General features: G+C 43.3%; 1 protein-coding gene across 2 annotated transcripts in view; it reads right to left on the bottom strand.

The window, feature by feature from the left end:
- Positions 1 to 19,825, bottom strand: part of TGFBR2 (transforming growth factor beta receptor 2) — an 88,399-nt gene that overhangs the window by 34,131 nt on the left and 34,443 nt on the right. For both annotated transcript variants that reach the window (XM_080815655.1, XM_080815656.1), the window contains exons 2-3: positions 19,548 to 19,716; positions 14,653 to 14,843 (exon numbers count right to left, since the gene is read on the bottom strand). In XM_080815655.1, coding sequence (XP_080671781.1) covers positions 14,653 to 14,843; positions 19,548 to 19,716 — 360 coding nt within the window. The remainder of the gene's footprint in view (positions 1 to 14,652; positions 14,844 to 19,547; positions 19,717 to 19,825) is intronic.

The raw sequence follows: 19,825 nt of genomic DNA, 5'->3' as shown, positions 1-19,825 counted from the left end.
TCTCAGTGACTCTTGGTGTCCAGATGTCCCTGTGCTGGCTCCTCTGCTATATAACCAGATTCACTGACACGGGGCTTCTTTTCTAATGAAATAATATATTTGTAAAAGATGATACAGGTATCAGGAAGGGCAAGAAGTTCATGTCGTTAGAAATACTCTTATTTTCAGTCAAGAAACTATTATTTCCAAACAGACCAACACTAAGTACATTTTGTTGAAACAGCTCATTCGAGGATTTTTATCCCAAGTCTCCCAATATAACCCAGAGTCATCTTTCTTCACCACGCTGTTTTGTTTGCTGCCTGGGATTTAAGGTCCCTTTACTTTCCTTAAACTATTTCGCACAACATTCTGCAGCAGCCGCTATGTTTAAAGCCCTGAAGTCTGGGCTGCTCTTGGAAGGGGAGTTCTCTCGATTGTTCCAGGACTAAGTGATGTACTAATATGTTCATGCTACTTCACCTCCCCCACGCAGTGCGGGGGACACCACATTGAGCTGAGATCCAGTTTCATGACGTTTTCTTTTTTTTCTTTTTTTTTTTTTTTAAGATTTTATTCATTTATTGACAGAGAGAGAGATCACAAGTAGGCAGAGAGGCAGGCAGAGAGAGGGGGAAGCAGGCTCTCAACTGAGCAGAGAGCCCGATGCGGGGCTCGATCCCAGGACCCTGAGATCATGACCTGAGCCGAAGGCAGAGGCTTAACCCACTGAGCCACCCAGGTGCCCCATCATGACGTTCTCAATGCACATCGAGAAGCTGACTTTTTTGGCAATTTGCAGGGAAATTAAAAAACAAACAAAAAGCCTAACTCTATTTTCAAACTAGTAACATTTTATCAGGCAACAGGAAGCTTCAAAAATAAAGTAGATCCTGAGATTAAAAACTTTACAGAAACCATCCTGTATATGTAGAAGCTGTATAACTTAGTTTAAAAAAAACCAAAAAAACAAAAAAAAACTTTGGAATCTGATTTTTAGATCTAGCTTTGGTTTTTCTCCTTCCTCATCTGCATAATGGAGACAACCTGGGACCAGCCCCACTGGGGTTTTTATAAGGCTTACAAGCGATCTTTGCCAAGCTCTTAAGTATTTGTCAAGCTCTCTAAGGTAAGGTAGAAAACACTCAAGAAATGTTTGTATTATTTTGCGATGAACCCTAACAAAAAAACAATTCTCGATAATAACATGTTTTACAGATTTCCAACCAGGAAAAAAAAAATCCTGGTCTGGTAAAGAAGCATTAAATTATCACAAAGTATGTGGTTTGATCAATGGCTAGTTGGCCTCTTTAGTGTCATGTCGAATGATAACACGGCTTTTAGAGAAACTGTCTTCCCCACGACCAACTGAGCTGCAAGATTCTCTTTCCTGAAAAAGTGAAAGAAGTTGGAAATAAGTTTAAGATAACATAGATTTTGAGAGTTTGAAGCGAAATAGCCATTCTAAAGTAGAAGGTTCATTTAGGAAAGTTGGGAGGTCATCTGGCTGTCCTGGGAAAATGGAAGCCTGTGATTTTGGTTTGGATGTCCTCTGAGGGATATAACTCAGCTGGACTGTATGCCTAATGAAGCTGGACCCAGCTACAGTAAAGAAAACGACAAAAGTGAACCACAGATACCGATATCTCCTATACATTTACTGAATATGTTTCATGTAGGTTCATTCAACATGCAAAGAAACTATTATGGATCCACAGACCTCTTTAGGGACAGACACGCTGGGATCCCCAGACAGCGAGATAAAGGATTTCATATGAAGCACAACAAACTGTCTCTCTTGATTCTGTTATATCTCATATCCTTGTCAGTTTTCTTTTGTTCTTGTCCCACCACACACGCATACAAACACACCAAGCCTCCATATTTTACACACACACACTCCACCACCCCCCCACACACTTCCTAACTTGGTAGTTCTAATATCTTACCAACATCTTCTGCATTTTTATAAAAAATTTTGGTGATGAGGAGGCTCCATAGTTCAGTGGTTAGAGCACGGGTCTTGTAAACAATTTGGTGGCATGACAGAGAAAGACTTGGCAAACCTGCTGCTCAAAGTTCCTCAGTTGTACACTTGAAACTAATGTAACACTGTGCATCAACTATACTCAAATTAAAAGAAAAAAAAAGAAAACAGTGTTCCCTAGACTAAGAACCTCTGCAGGCATTACATGGGTACTCATTTGAAACGCAGGATCTCAGCTCTGTCCTAAATTCCTGAATCAGAATCTGCATTTTACCAAGTTCCCTAGTCACTTCATTTTCACAGTCCAATTTGAGAAGGAGGGCTTTAGCAAACAGGGACCAAGTTCCTTGGTGCTCCGCCATAGAGATGGACCTGTTTGCAAAGCCCTAGTAGAACCGCACTCAGTGCTAGCCAGTGAGAAAATGGTCCATGAGAATTTACGAAATCAACTGCTGCAGGAGTGCGGAGTGAGATAGGATTTTTCATCCATCGTCCAAACAAAAAGCAGACAACTAAATTCAGGCAAACAACAAGAAATCATTTTAATTAAACAACAGAAGGACAGTGAGCTCCCTGGGCATACAAGATTGAATTTAGCTTCCAGAATATTGACAGAACAGTCTGACATTCTGGACAGACTCTGAGGATAATTTTTCCCAATATAATGGAAGATGTCTTCCCTCTTGTCTTTGCGATTGCTTTATTCCAATTATACATAGTTTAAAACTAAGCCATTCCCTAGCCTTTGCATCCTATTCCATTGTCTACCTTGCATTAGTTCCTTCCTACCTTTCTCCCCAACAAAAGTACCTTACAGGTGGTCCAGTATGGTATGACAACCTCTTCTGGAATATTCCTGAGATCAAAACTCTGATTGAAATTTTACAACAGAGGGACCGCACTTCTCTGTAAATAATCCCATAATCTAATCTCAATAGGTCTAGCTACAGATCTATTAGGATAAAGTCTAACACCGGGATAGTTACAAATTTACTCTTTATATTAAGTCAAATGTGGCCTCCCTGCTCATCTACTTACTGGTTTTCATGCTGTTCTTTAAAGCAAAAGACAACGAAATGGCTTCTTGTTTTGTGGGATGGAGGTCAGCTCTTGAACCCTTGGTGAGCATTTCATCTGTTTCCCTAAATCACTTATTTTTCAGGTTGCACATCTCTGTTTCCTTCAATCACTCTTCAAAAGACTTATACACCAGACTCTGAGGTCTGTCTGCCCAGCACACAGCAGACCCCCACTAAATGCCAGGTCCTTTTTCTAAGTGTAAAGTGATCTATTCTCTGAAATCATTCTTGCTATTCCAGGTTCTCCATGTTCCACTAGACCCAACTACAATACTTAGAATGTGATCTGTTTAGCAAAGATTACAATGGGACTCTTGCCCGCCCTTCGGAGGAGGGCAGTTGAAGACTACTGTTGGTTGGTCAGTTGGTTCTCTTGTTTTGTTTTGACACTCTCTGCCAGATCACCTGAATTCAAAATACCTTCACTCACTTGTAAACCCCCGGGTCTTTACCACATGAGCAGATGCCAAGCTGCTTTTGATGAGCTACTGTTCTGCAATCGACTGTCTGAACCTACATGCCTGATTTTCCATGAATCTCTTAAGTTTCATATCACTGGTCATTCCAGGCGATTAAAACCCTGATTCCGTTTCTGCTGTGGTCGACCCTCCTTCCATTGCACTTACCATCTTTCATGTTCCTCCTCGGAATATAGATTTTTGCTACTTTTGTTGCTATGGCTTTGGGAAGGCAACCAACATAATAGAGAGCCCAAACCAAGCCAGGCTTTGTCCAAGAAATGATCATGTGTCTTACGCATGCCTATTTCACCACTGACAGAGGCGCAACCTGACCACTTAGCTTGGATTTTGTTAGGCTCCACCACCCGCCTTGATTCTTCCATTCTTTTTTGGGCTGCCTACCTGGATGTCATCTTCTACTCTGTCTAGGGGCCCTTCATGCTCTCAGAAAGCCTGAAAGCAGAGGTACAGTAAGTCGTTTCAATATCTTCTCCAACAGGGAAACCAGACCACTTTGGAAAACATGCTAATTATTCCCACTATCGATCCCCCTTCGGCCACTTGCAACACATCCTCATTTCTCCTCTGGACTTTCAGGGGAACCATAGCTTGTTACAGATCCTCCAACCTGAGGGTCTTCACCTCCTACCTTTACACACACCTCCTCTCCTCGTTTGTCTTTGCTAAAGCAGTGATACCCCAAATATGCCATCCAACTTTCTAGTCACAGTTTGGGGTTAACATATGCCTGCTCTGATGTATGATTTAATCAGTTCTAAAACCTCAGATGCCTCCATTCAGTGAGGCACTTGTTTGGAAGCAATTGCTTCTAAGTCATGGAAAGCATGAGATTATCCTATAATAAAGAATCCTATTATTCCTCAAGGATATGATAATATAGGGGGTTTTTTTGGCTGTTTTTTTTGTTTGTTTGTTTTTTGTTTTTTGGTTTTTTTTTTTTGGTTGTTGTTGTTCTTCTTCTTTTCCTCCTCTAACCTGGAGGGCTGAATTTCAGCTACTTCTTGTGGTGGTTGTCATTCTTTAATTGTTACCATCTTTTCCAGGTTATGTGAGGAACATGATGAAAAATTTAAAAATATTTGGCAGAACAAACTGTCTTGAGTTCAGTGGTTCCCAACATTGGCTGCATATTAGAATATCTTGGGGAGGTTTGTTTTGTTTTGTTTTGTTTTGTTTTTTTCCCTAATCCCGATACCAGGCCTCAGACCAATTAAATCTGAAACTGCAGGGCTAAGACCCAGTTAATGAGTAGTTTTTAAAGATTCTCAGGTGTTTCCAAAGTGGAGCCAAGGCAGAGAACAATGACTTCAGCTGGATGGGAGAAATAGGTATTCTGAATAGAATGGGACCTGAAAAAAGAAGGAATGGGAGGAATTTTAATGCCTACATTTAGGATCCATTGTTCTTGACACTGGAACCAGCTATATCCTCATGAGGCAACACAAGGTATATTTTTTTAAAGTAAAAATATGAATTACGTCCTTGAAATGATGAATGGTAACAGAGAGACCCCCATTCCTCTGTAAATCATTCCATAATCTAATCACAAGAGATCTAGCTGTAGATCTATGAGGATAAGGTCTAACACTGTGCTATTTAAAAATTTCCTCTTTACATTAAGTCCAAGTGGCCTCCTTATACATCCACTTACTGGTTTTCATGCTGTTTTCTAAAGCCAAAGATAAACAAAATGGTTCCCTCCTAATGACTGTATAATGACGGCTGGTAAAATTGATATTTTGCATAATTAGCACCATGCAGGAGTGATTTCAGGATCAGAAAAGGTTTTACAAAAGCATGTCCACCAGATGTCCAAGCGGTGGTAAATACAGCCTCTGGAGTTCAGTATGAGCGGAAATGAAAGTCAATTTCATGGTGGTTAGCTAGCGTGCTGGTGTTTTTCCACTGGTGGGACCCTGGGACACTTGTAAAGCAGCAAAAAGGTCTCTGTGGACCCTTTTGGCCGTCACCCACCCATGTGTTGTTTGTGGAACACGAGGAGGTGGTCACGGGTGGAGGCAAGACGGCAGATGTACCACCTGACCAGACCAACTGTTTAGCTGGTCACTCACATCCAGTGGTTGGGATTCCAGACAGATCATGTCTTGACTGGATTATGCACGCTCCGCCATGATTCACATCAAAATGAGGTTCCAGAGTGGAAAGAATCACAATGGGCAACCACATCTGGCCTCAGAGCTTCTTCGTTTACTGTGCTGCTTAGGGAAGGGAAAAAAAAAAAATCTACAGAAGAGAGATGCTTTGCCCTGAGATGCTACTAATACGTTCTAAGCTGCACTCGACTGAGTCACGATGCCCTCTGGCACGGATGACTTTTATTATTTTCTTGGCCAGACACGGGTCATAATCACAGTTTCAGAGGCTGCTTTTGAACCCCGCTCATTCACAACCCAAGAACCCTGGAGCCCTGAGTCATCACCTCAAATAACTGATTTCTCTTCCCAGGAATGAAACCAGGGACTTCCAGCCGTAATTTTCTTCCTCTTCTAACAACTCTTCGCGACCCTATTTCCACACTTACTTTTGTCTTCTGCATTTCGACCGGAAAGTCAATCTGGTTTGTTTCTCCTAAAACAAAAACGCACAGCTGGCGAGACAGCTCTTTTGAGTTAGTGTCTGCACAGTTCAAAGGCAGCACACCCAGAAGTCCCACAGCTGCCAGACCGCCATTTATTCTTCGTGTTTCTTCCACGCAAGAGCTAAGAGTTTCCCCAAGAAGCCAGTTCCATGATGCTGGGACGGAACCACCCCAAAGTGGGGTTTAGGAGAAAGGGGGCCACACTCCTGGGTTGTCTCTGACTCAGAAACCAATAGGACTCAATGCGGTGTGGCAAGGCATGTGACCAATACAGACTGGGTGGCTGGATGGCTCGAGGCCATGTGATTAAGGTCACAATAGGTCCAGGGGGAACCAGCTGGCTGAGATGTTCTGCTAGCAAGTTAAACATAGACAGGAAACCGCGTGTCTGATACTGTAAAAAAATCATTTGTCTTCCTGCCAGAGTTAGGCCTGCAAACCAAAGAGGCTGTTTTCATTTAAAAGAATTTCTACAATGAGAGAGGAAGGACTGGAACTCTGTGGCTACCGGGAGCCCTTGTCTTTCTCCTCTCAGCCTCTCAGGTTCAAGGGCATGCGAACTGCAAAGGTCTGCACGTAGCAGGCACGTCAGCAGTGAACGCACATTGGGCGGCAGCCCACTTCGGAAGGTCTGCTTCTCTGCTTAACCACATGGGTTGAACCTGGAGTCAGAAGTGGTTTCTAGAGTCCTCATGTCTAAGTTGGCTGCACATAACTGATGTATTTACTGATAGTTCCATCCTGTTTAACAACAACAACAAAAAAATCTCATGTAACCTATAGATAAGTACAGTAGGGAAGGAGGACAAGAAAAGAAAAGGAGGGGGAGGGAGCGGTGGGATGAAGACAATGAAAAGATAAATGTGGAATATAAGGCAAGCAGGGGGTGTCATCAGGGGCCACATACTCTCTAGAAGCACGACTTAGTTGGTACGGAAGGGGGATATACAAAAACCATGATGTACGTCAGGGGTTGAAGTTTGTTTTTGTAAATGAGTGTTATTGGAACACAGCTGCACCCAATTGTTTATATGCCATCTCTGGCTGCTTCCACGGCGAGCTGGGGAGCCGGGACAGAGACAGGCTCTAGGGCCTGCAGAGCCAAAAAAATATTTACTAACGGGTCCTTTAGCAAAGATGTTTGCTGACCTCTACTCTGTATGTTTCAAAGTGTCCTTAAGATCAGAAACGAAGAGGACCCTGTGAGGGAAACACCCTTCCTAAGGGGGGCAGCTGAGAGAACTCCCTCCTTGCTTCCTCAGGGAGAGAACAATACAATGCAACCGTTTCCCCAACAGCATTCCCTACAGTGTACCTATCACCCTGATTTCATTTCTCAAAGCTCCTTGCTAAATCCAATGAGACATTTGAATCTAGGGGAGCAACAGTAACTATTTACAGCCCAAGTTTATCGAAGACTTGCTCTGGACTAGGGACTATTTCTAAGTCCCCTACGTGAATAAGGTCATTTATCCTCACAAGAATCCTGTCCAAAGAAGCACGATTTTTCTCCCTACTTTTCAGAGGGGAAAAACAGAGGTGAAGTGGTTCACTCAGGGACAGTTTATTTGTGGCTTACTGGGGATTTGCACTCAGATCGTCTTGGGGGGGTGGGGGGGGAACCATGAGCTTCTCAAAAGATGAGCATCCTGCTGGCCATCCTTTACATTATAAACATCATTTCTCACAAGCCCGTGAAGAATGTTGGCCTGGGGTTGTACTTCTTGCCAAGATTTGTTGAATGGTGAGTCTGTACTTCAGCGACCCGTCCTGTGCCCACAGAACAGACAGCCTCTGAGGCAAGGGGTGCAAACCGTCACGGATATAAGCCTGAGGAAAAGCATATTACCCTCCCCCATCCCTCCCACCTGACTGTGGAAGGGTGAGGGCATTCCCTGAAGAAGACACAAGATTCTCTGGTTCTCTGTGGGCAAAAGGTGAAGAACCAACTGGGACATCTTGGGAAGCTCATGTCACTCTCTGGAGACCCATTTCTTTGTAAGTAAAATGGCACGTGTAGCTGAGCTTATTTCATGGGAGTCACTTCGGCATAAAAAATGATGAATCTAAGAAGGCAGGAGATAACAAGTGTTGTCAAGGAAGTAGAGGAAAGGCAACTTGTTTTGCACCGCTGGTGGGAATGTACATCCGTGCAGCCACTATGGAAAACAGTATGGAGGCTCCTCGAGAAATTAGAAATAGAACTACCATGCGATCCAGCAATCCCACTTCAGAGTAAACAACCAAAGGAAATAAAAACAGGATCTCGAAGATTGTAGGCACTCCCATAGTCACTGCAGCATCACCCACAATGGCTGAGACACAGAAACAGCCTAAGTGTCCATTAATGGGTGACTGGATAAAAAAGTCATGGAACACACACACACACACACACACACACACACAATGGAGTATTGCTCAGAGATGGGAAAGAAGGGAATTCTGCCATTCACAACAACACAGATGAACCTTAAGGGCATTGGGCTAACTGAAATAAGCCAGAAAAAGAAAGACAAATACTACATGGTATCACTTACACATGGACCCTTATATTAAGAAAAAGAAAGTCAAACTCATAAAAAGTAGAAAAGTGGCTGCCAGAGGCTGGAGGGTGGGAGAAATACAGAGAGGTTGATAAAAGGTACAAACTTTCATCTGTAAGGTGAATAAGGTCAGAAGATCTAATGTAAAACATGGTGAGTATAGTTGATAAAGGTCTTGTATAATCGAAATTTCCTAAAAGAGTAGAATTTAAATGTTCTCATACATACAAATAAATATGTGAGGTGACAAACATTATTGATTAGATGAGAGGAATCCCTTCCTAATGTATGTGTAGACTTTTTTTTAAGATTTTATTTATTTGCTTGACAGAGAGAGAGAGAGCACAAGCATGAGGAATGGGAGAGGGAGAAGGAGGCTTTCCGCTGAGCAGGGAGCCCAACATGGGGCTGGATCCTGGGACCCTGAGATCATGACCTGACCTGAAGGCAGAGGCTTAACTGACTGAGCCACCCAGGCACCACTGTATATGAATACTTTAAATATCTTACAATTGTACTTGCCTATTATACCTCAATAAAGCTGAAAAAAATGCTAAAACATGATGCTAGAAAAAAAATAGAACCTAGTGGCACCTGGATGGCTCAGTCAGTTAAATGTCCAACTCTTGATTTAGGCTCAGGTCATGATCTCAGGGTCTCAGGATCAAGCCCTGCATGGAGCTTCCCACACTAGGTGGAAAGTCTGCTTTGCATTCTTTCTCTCTCTCTCTCTCTCTTTCTCTCCCTCTGTCCCTCCCCCCTCTCTAAAATGAATGAACCTTTAAAATATATATACATATTTTTATTTTGAAATTTAAAATTTTAATTTTATTTATTTTAATTTATTTTATTTTTTATTTTATTTATAAAATAACATTTTATTATTTTATTTATGAAATGGTATTTTATTATTATTTTATTTATTTTAAAATTTAAAAAATATTTTATATATATATAAAATATTTTTTAAATTTTAAATATATATACACATATAAATTATATATATATACACACATATATATATATGAAACAAGACAACATATCTATAAGTGGTTAGCACAGGTGACTAATCTATCACAGACTCCCAACCAAGGGCAGTGATCATCACTGCTAATGTTCTAATATTCTATGAATTTCCATAGCCTGGACCTTGGACAAGGTGTTAGCCTGTTGGCTCTTCAGTTAAGGAAGGGGCTGGGTCTCTAGCCTTGAAACCAGACTTCTCAAAGTTCAGGACTGGAGTTTAATGCTAATTCCCTTTCCTGCAGAGCCATGGGGCCTCTCAATTTCTGGAATGAGCAGTTCAGCTCCAAGTCAGGGGAAAAGTGGAATGGCCAGGGGTCGAGTCATCTGGGAGCTGGAAGCTCCTATAAGTCACTTTCTTGCTTTCCACATACCCAGCTCCAGCAGATGATCATAACCAACAACCAAGGAACAAACTGACTCAGGCAAACTTTTTAATGTTACTCTATTACTTGGCCAGGGTTGGCTACCAAACAGCTCCTTGGTAGACCCCATTCAGAACATCTTAAAAGCATTCCTAAATGTCTTCTTGCTTTGGGAAATATTAGGGGCCAATCCCACAGACAAATTAACATAAACATTATCATGGAAACAAAAGAAATATTACCTAAAAGGTGCTTGATATCTACATGCATCTGCTAGCACCAAGTTTGTGGAGTATATAAATGAATTTTTTACTTTACTAACATTGTTCAAAGACAGCCACGTTTCACGGCAGAGTTCTGCTACACGATACACGAATGGACTGAGTACAGTATCTTTAGCTCATTTCCAAATGTCCAGATTTAAGACCAAATGTATTCCTCTTGGGCTGATTCGCTCACCAAGACAGCAGCATGAAATTAACAAGACTCATCTCTGGTTCCACGCCTTGCTGGGTGAGTTCACACCAGGGCGTTTTACTCCTCAGTGTGCAAAGAAATCACCAAGGACATTGTTACAAGGAAGATGCTGGTAGGACAGGTCCAGGAGATTGCATGTGTCTTACAAGCTCCCTGGTAAGCCTGCCACCGCTGGGGAGCCAAGACTTTGGGTATGAAAAGTTTTCAGCATTCACAACAGTTGTGCTCCTTGGCACGGCATTCCCCTTCCCAGGGGAGGAAAGAGAAAGACAGAAGGCACCTGCTGTGTGCTGGCTACTGAGCCGAGCTCTCCCAGAATCACCTTTTTTACCCCCCACAGCCAGCCTGGGCAATAGGTCCCCCTATCAGCACTAGGGGATCGAGAGCGGCACGGCCATTCAGTGAGAAGGGCACATGGCTCGATGTGAGCTTTCTGCTGAAAAGAAGAGTGCATCTCTTTAGCGAGGACAGTGTCATTGCCTTCATCACCGATCTGAGTGGCACTTGTGAGTCTTTCCAGTTTTATTTAGCTGCTTCCTGCTGTGATTCTGAGTCAAAACAGGAACAAGGTGTCTCATTTGTCATATCATCCGGTGATGGGAGGGATGTGGTTAGCTGTGATTAGAAATCCTAGACTCGACATGCCCCCTTGCCTCTCTGAAGGCGCGTGGAGGATGAGGCACAGATACGCAGTGGGATCTCAACGCTCTGCTGGCACACCCTGGTCGAAACACTGCTATATGACCTCAGTGCCGGAGCAGACTTAGGCTGCACCGTCCTGGTCACGGCTCACGCGGAAGTCCCAGACCCTACGCAAAGAGCCCCCATAAAACCAGCAGCCAGCACTGGTGACTTCTCCCGCTGGACTGGGCACCAATGCAAATGTTCTGCCTGCGTCCATCTATTCAATCCTGACAATATCATGAAACCCCCACCTCGCCCCTTTATTTCCATTTCACACATGAGAGGACGGAAACAGGGAGACATCGGGTAACTGGCCCAAGTTGGCAAAGCTAGTAAGTAGCAGGTCGGGCCCTCAGTGCATCGAAAGCCATCTCGAGATTTCATTCTTGACCAATTACGTGACACTAGTCCTCTCTTTCCTAAAATCGCAACAATCACCTTGCTCAGCCTCTGCAAATGAAGGGTCTTCACTGCCCTTGGAAACTGGTGATGGAATGAATAAAACTGAGTGGTTTTGTTTGATTTTTAAAGTTTCAATGGGAGATCAATAACCGCATAATGTCTTTGCAAAGTGGGTATGTCATCTGCAAGTGAGCAGAGCAGCTATTGGCTCTGGAGTCCCTCTTCCTGCTAAGTCTTGGAGACTGACAGGTCTCCTTTGACAAACAGCTGTCACTAGGCCATCAATAAGGACTAACACAAATGCCCACTCTTCTAGCTGGAATCTGAGGTCTGGGTGATTTCAGGGGGTAGACCCTGCTTTCTTGGAATTCTACACAACAGCTTTTGGCAAAAGGGAGGATCCATTCTCCCTGAATGTCAGCTATCAGGAATCATAGCCCTGAAAATAAAGATTTGCATTTAAAAAGAAAATCTTGGGGCTCAACTCTTTCCCTTATTTATTTATTTATTTATTTAAAGGATTTTATTTATTTATTTGACAGAGATCACAAGTAGGCAGAGAAGCAGACAGAGAGAGAGGATGAAGCAGGTTCCCTGCTGAGCAGAGAGCCCGATGTGGGGCTTGATCCCAGGACCCTGAGATCATGACCTGAGCGGAAGGCAGTGGCTTTAACCCACTGAGCCAACCAGGCGCCCCTCCCTTAATTTTTTAAAAAGATGACTTATTATTTTAGAGAAAGACTGAGATCATGGAAGGCAGGGGCAGAGGGGGAGGAAGAGAGAGAATCTCAAGCAGACTCCTCCACTGAGCACAGAGCCCAAGGCAGGGTTGGTCCCACAACCCTGATATCAGGCCTGAGCCGAAATCAAGAGTCGGATGCTTAACCGACTGAGCCACCCAAGCACGCTTTCCCTTAAGTTTTTAAGAAAAATGGAAGATGTAAGTAATTATCATTTGCTGAGTTTGCAGATCAGAAATCTGGTAACAAGAACAAAGTACTATACTAATAAAAATACAGCTTAAAACACTTTAGAGTGTTCGTGTTTGACATTTTATTTGACTTGGAGTGGAGAAATAAAAACTGCCTCAAGAGATTTCATTTCTTAGTGTAAGAGAGAGATGGTGGCAATGAGAGGGGAAGTGGGTCCACAAATATTGCTAATTATAGGGTGTTTTAGGTGGCGGGGGATCATTTCACTGCAGAGAAGGGAGATGTCTAAAAAGCAAACAGTCCCTGGAGCATTTTAGGAGACTCTGAAGTCATCCAGCAACCGAGACATTAGCTGCACTGGATTTCCTGAGCTGTACAATGAGAAACTGCCTTTATGCTGATTATCCCGCCTCACAGGGAAAGAAACACTCTGATAATGAGTAAGAGGGAAAATATAGAAATGAGCCCATGATTATCACCTGAGTTGAAATACACTGAAAGCCGAAGTCATGAATATCTTAAGAGCTTAGAGTAATATATATATATAAAATTTGTAATATATTATAAATTATATAATAATATAAATATGAGTAATATATGCTATATAATATAATGTAAAATATATATCACAATATATATTTATATAAATGTAAATACATATAGTATATATATTTAATTTATAATGTAAACTATAATTTATTTATATATATATATATATATATATATATATATATAGTCCCTTTAGACAAAATAAACGCTTCCATTGTGGATAAGCCAGGACAAAAAAGGAGAGAAAAGTTTCACGGATGATAATAAACTTGTTTGGATACTCTGCTATTAGAGATTAATTCCTTTGGCTTAAACTGGGAGTTCTTTGAAAAGGTGAACTACTTGGGGAAAGTTAACATGTTCGGTCAGGATATCAGCTGTTACCATGCTGTAGTGCGATTTAATATAGTTACATCTTCCCTCTTAACCCAAATTACATTTAAAAAAAAGAAAGAAATGGAGTATTTAGGATGAGAAATAGGAGGGAGAAGTCATTTTAGAAGATGTTGCTCTGACAAGATGAACATGTCTGATTTTGTACACTGAGCAGTTAACACTGGTAAAGGGTTGAACAAGAAGAGCAATGGCAGTAGGTGAAGGACACAGAGAGAGAAAAAGGTGGGTCGGCAGTGCTGGCGAGCACCAAACAAAAAGCATGAGACATCATTTTCCATAGTTGGGATACACAGAGTAGCAGGGATAGTGTGTAAACCCAGAACTTGGTTCTAAACGAATTTCTTTTTCAATCAGACCTGTTTGAGCTGAAATAATCTTTCCCCACTCTGAATTTATATTCCTAAAACCAAGAGAATATTATTTTCACTATCACACTGGCAAAATTAAAAGGCTTATGATCTCCAGTGTTAAAGTAGGGGAATGGAAATCCACATACTCACAGTATCTTTGTGGGAAGGAGAACAACTTAATCGTGGTGATCCAGATTTAAAATGTGTCTAACTTCTGATTCAAAATGTCATTTCTAGAAATGGAATTGAAGTCCTATTTTGCAGAAATATTAGCACAGACATACAAGAGATTTGTACAAAGATATTTAATTAAGCATTGAGTGGAAAAATGAAGACACCTACATAATCTACCAAGAGGGGAATGTTAAATCAGTCAAAGAAGTTAATCCATACTGTGGAGTTTCTAGACAATTATTAAGAGGCATGTAGTATAACAATATGTATTGTTCTGCTTAAAAGGAGTAAAAGTGTTTGGGTGAAACAAATATTGTCAAATAATACTGTATGATCAACTATTTGCACTGAAAGGTAGATGAGTATATGAGATGGACAGACAGACAGATGGACAGATGGATGGATAGATGGATGGGTGGATGGATGGATGGATGGATGGAGTGGGTTAGGAATGAGGGGCTGAGGTTCATGTACTTCCTTTAAAAATGTTTACGTACTGTTGGACTGTTTGAATTTTTGATAAGGAACATACACTATTTTGTAGAAGAAGGAGTCTGAGACCACAGGCCAGGGACACAGAGACGCACACAGAGGAAGCTGGGCTCCTGACCCTCAAGGGAAGAAAACTCACCTTCAGAGAAGATGATGTGATCATTGCACTCATCGGAGCTACAGGAACACATGAAGAAAGTCTCGCCCAACACCTTTTTTTCCTTCATAATACACTTTGGAGAAGCAGCATCTTCGAGAGCGATTCCGTGGTAAGTGTCCTTGGGGTCATGGCAAAGCGTCTCTAGTGTTATGTTCTCATCATTCTTTCTCCTACGGTGCAGAGGTTTGTGGCAGGGGAGAGAAGAGAAAAAAAAAGAATGGGTGAATATGGCCCCCTGGACAGAAAAGTAATCTGGACTCTATATCCTTCCCAAAGCTGTTTGAACAGTGGCAGCTGGTTCCTGTTCTCCCACGTTACCAGGTTGTCCTCTAGTCTCCTATGCTTTTTCTACTCATTTCGGTTTTTCCATTGCGTATTCTCAAAACCCACTTATGAGTGTAAACATGAAGGCTTTCCTTAGGGGCTGTCTGGCTGGAGAACCTTACATATTAAATCTTAATTAAACCAGGAGATAGGAAGGCATGGTCAACCGAAGACTTTGAGGTCCTCAGGGTTAGACCTTCCATCCTGAAAGCCCTGCCAGGTTCACACTGCGTTCCCAGTTTATCTCAGAGGATCAAGGTCACGTCTAGCTCAACTGTGCTCCAAGAGCATTCCTGGGAACGTCGTGGCAGCTCCTCGCGTCTGTTTGCTGGGCCCCAGAGAGCTCTGTGTGAGGGTGTATCCCATGTAGCAGCTGGCTGTGTGGACAGCATGGAACACGCTTCCTAGATGAAACACTGGCAGTTTCCCCAACTCACAGAAAGGAACGGAAGGGGAAAAAAAATGAAAACACATGGGAAAGAACTGCAAGGTGTTCTTTGTTTATGGTTCAGTGAAATATTTTATGTTGTCATGAACAAATTACTTCTACATGTAGCATCCCTTCACTTCATGTATCTGAAGCCTAACCCAGCTAAGGGCTCCGAGAAGCTCTCCCGTGGCATTTTACTGAGGCCCTAGAAAGTGCTCAGTGGGATCTTTGTGTACATTACATTTAAAAATGACATGATTAATGCCCACTATTATAATTGCAAAAGCCAAAAGAAAACTCTGGCATCCTTGGAAAAGTACATCTTTCCCTGCCTCTTTCAATCTGCTTCTCTCATAAACTTGCCCTCTTGCATGACTGCGTCCAACACCAAGGTTGTGCTGACCTCTTTCCTCCCATCTCTGATGTTTTCAGAGGCAACCTGTTGTCTTAAATGGTCCTCTCTACCTCGGGAGGGGAGTCTAGGGAAGGGCTAATCAGGCCTGAACTATTTGAACAGAATCTTCCTGGGGAAGGTTTCTGAGTGCCCACATGCCTGCTCACGCTCACCAGCCACTCCCCTCCCCCCACAAGCTCACTGCTTGCAGCAAACAAAATGGCAGGCAGGCAGGAAGCGAGGAGTAGCGTAAGTCCAGCCTTCACCTGGAAAATAGGTGGGTCCATATCCCCAGAGAAAGAGTAATTTTGATGGCAACTCTGCTAGCGTGCTTTATTCTGGGACACTAAAGGACGGTCTGTCAACAAGGGGGTGAGAAGAGCAGGAGGGCAGGGGAGAAGGAACAGTCGAACTAGGAACAGAGTCAGCGTGGCTGACATCCACGCAACCCAGAGCTGGCTCCCTCAGAGGCAGGTGTGTCCTTGCTGAAGGAGCTCAGCAGTTCTGGTTCTCGAACGAACACTCCAGCGGATGCAAAAGGGGCCAGCCCTAGCTAAGCAGGCCTCTACCGGAAAAGGAAGTGCCCAAATCGGAATCTTTATTCTAGCATGGCTAGCAGGGAACTATGTGACACTTGGCATGACCACACAACCAACTATGTATGTTTAAAAATCCACTTATCCTTAACTCCAAAACTCCTGGGAAGTCTTGGCAAAATGAGAGTCATGAAACAAGAGCACCTTCCTCCCTGTCCCCACAGCGTGTGTGTGTGTGTGCTGACACACGTGCCCGACAGGGTTGTTTTCTGGTTTGGGTCACAGAATGAAGGCTTTCTGAGTCTTCCATGCCCCCCAGGTAAAAGCATGGTGCTTCTTCCTTGGGAAGCTTCTGGAAGCCAAGGAACTGAATGAGGAAGGAACTGTGAGCCCTGAAGTAAAGCTGCTCTATAACCACTGGGCAGCCCTTCTAGAGCCTCTTGCCTTCCACCCCCCTCACTGCTTAGAGGACGAACATCGTGGAGAGGAAATGCAGTTGGAATCCTTGAGCCAGGGGAAAGTCCTTCACTGGTTTCTCCACTCACTCCTACAACAGTGCTCCCTGGCAGGCAGAGCCAACTTGGCAAAATATTTTTGGATACAGCTAAGCCTAAGAAGGGAAAACACAATGAACCAAACACAGACTTTTTCTTTGTCCTGAAACGTTTGCTCTGAGCCGGTGAAGAGGTTTGCCACTCTCTACTCACAAAAGAACCACGATGATAAAATTAATTTTGGTTCCACAAGATTTTTATCCTTGGAAAGAACTGACACGTTTGACATGGGATGGGTACCCAGCTGCCGTCGGTGAAACGAACAAACGCATCAGTGAACGAATGAAAAGAATGCTAAGACTCATAAGACACTGCAATGTACTATCAGGGGAGAGCCTTTTTTCAGTTTCCACACCTGGCTCTTCCTTTGGGTTCCCTGGAAACAGACCCTAAGGCTGTGAGATTTCTGTGCAGAGAGTTTTCGGAGAGGCACCTGTAAGGGAAGCAGCACCGCACACAGTGGGGGTGGAACCAGGGTGCAGATCACAGCCACCGACTCACTGATGCCTCAGAAGACGGCGGGTCAGAGCTGTCTCCAAGAAGACCAAGTGGCCGGCATTTTGGACCCCCGCATCAACCAGTCATGGGATGCTGGCTGCCTATGGAGAGGAGCAAACTTGAGGAGGGGCCAAAAGAGGGAAGAAACTCCAGGCAGTGGGGGCAGGAGATGGTACTCCCCTGGAGGGACTTGGGGTGATCCCTTGGCAGCTACTTGGGCCAGCAGCTGAGGGCAGAGCGCCTCATTGCTGAGGGGGATCAGCGAGGTGCATCACGGCACCTCTCGCTTCCCTTTCTTCTTACTGACATCCCATTCCACGGGAGTATTTGTCTCTGCCGAGACAGGTGAAAACAACATTCACTGCGTTAACTCTTTATAGTGGGAACGGTGAGGAGACGGGGGTGGGGGTTTCCTCTCCCCTACATGCTCACATTTCCTGAGACAGCGAATAACGTAACGCCTAATTCCAGAGAGACCTGATTCACATTCAATCCATGGGGTTTGTGTGATGGGTCAAGAAAAAAAATGCCTTTATTGGATGAGCCTGTATGGGTTAGCAGAAGTAAGCTCTCACGCCACAGTGCGTATTCATGTAAAGATGATCAGCAGAGAACAGAAGCAAAGAAGGAACCAGGGAGGTCACCCAATCTGGTGTCTCAGTCTTTCCTGCGCTAGCCTTGATGGATGGTCCTCCCGCGTCTCCTGAACTTTGACTCCTCAGAGGAGGAAGCCTGTTTTGCTGTTAGGAAACCATGATTGTGAAAATGTTTAAATTTGTACTGAAGTCTGTCCCCTGGTAAACATTATGGATCCTCTTTCTGCCCTTCGGAATTCCACAGGATAACTTTATTATATTTTCCACTTGAGAGCCCTTCCAGGATCTCTCCACAGAACCCAAGTCTTCTCTCTACTGGACTGGCTGTATCTGAGTCCATCGACCATTCCTCACATCTCCACTTCCTAAGCCTGCAGTCATACGGGCCCCTTTGCCTCTGGACACAATCTTTGTCAAAATCCCTTTTGCAAAAGCAGCGCTCGGAACTGGACCTGAATGAAGCTGGTGGGTACAGCGAGATGTCACGACAGTTCTTGGCTTTTAACATTCTTTTAGTGCTTAAGAAACGAGTTCATCCGCGGTGTGTGTGGAAATTGGCAAGGTTTCCAGATCTATCATCAAGGCTAACTATATGCGGTTAAAAGACATTCCCCCAACAAGAGGGGGGCGAGATATTTGGGTTTATATTCTCAGTTGCCATCTGGCCAGGAGACACATAGGTTACTTAAAAAAAAAAAAAAAAAAAAGCTGATAAATTCAAAACATCAGAATAAGTCTGCAAATGTTATATTTCATTAATGAATTTATACACTTTCATAAAATGGGGGCTCTTTTAATCTCTTTTTTCCTTTTATCTCTGTTCAGACTCCCAATCTGTAACTACAACAGAATCAAAGGATTTGTGAGCACCATATATGTGTGTGTGTGTGTGTGTGTGTGTGTTAAGGTGGGAGGAATGAGAGGGAGAGGAAGAGAGACAGAGGGAGGGACAGAGAGAGAATATGGAGGGAATGTGATCTAAGAGAAATACGCAGTGTTGATCCAAGAAGATGTCGTATGTAGCCCGTGGTGCTCTGAGTGAACTGGTCAGGGCTTTGGAGTGAAGAATGGGTTGTCTTTCTGGTTCTCCAAAAAGCTTTCCCTTTTGTGTGTATGTGTGTGACAAAGGCTTTCCTCTTCCAACAGGCCACCTTTCATCTCCTCTCCTTCCACAGAACAAGACTGAGATTGTCTCAGAAGAACAAAGCTCCTGGTGTCACTCTGGGGTACGAAGCAGGTGTCAATTAAAATGACAAGTGGCAAATGTCTCTCCTTCATAAAAGGAAGAGGCCCCGGATTTATTGTAAATATGAAAGGTCATCTTATATACTGCCACACTCCCATATATAGAGATTCACATGGGTGTGTACGAATCTGAGAATGTACAGAATATCTCTGGAAATTACATGTAATCATTGAAAGAGAGATGGCCTGAAGGAAAGGGATGTGTGAGGGGGCATGGAGACAGCCTTGATTCTAATGTACCATGGCGTGCATCACTTACAAAAGGGGGAAAAGGGAGATTTTCAAAAGCTGCCTTACCAGACAGCCAGACAGACTTCATGTGGCTTCTCACAGATGGAGGTAATGCTGCAATTGCTCATGCAGGATTTCTGGTTGTCACAGGTGGAAGATCTCACATCGCAAAATTTACACAATTGCGGAAATTTGATGACACCATTGTTGTCCGTGACCATCATGTCGTTATTAACTGGGGAGGGAAAAGAAAGACACACTAAATGAGTATCTCACTGCTAGGCAGCCTGCCAATGAATTCCTGATGATGTTATGCAATTTCAAATGAACCAAATAATGCCTTC

This window comes from Martes martes (genome assembly GCF_963455335.1).
Source record: "Martes martes genome assembly, chromosome: 1".
In the NCBI taxonomy this organism is placed as follows: Eukaryota; Metazoa; Chordata; class Mammalia; order Carnivora; family Mustelidae; genus Martes; species Martes martes.
Note: the sequence above shows the minus strand (reverse complement) of the source record. Positions and strands in the feature narration are given on the sequence as shown.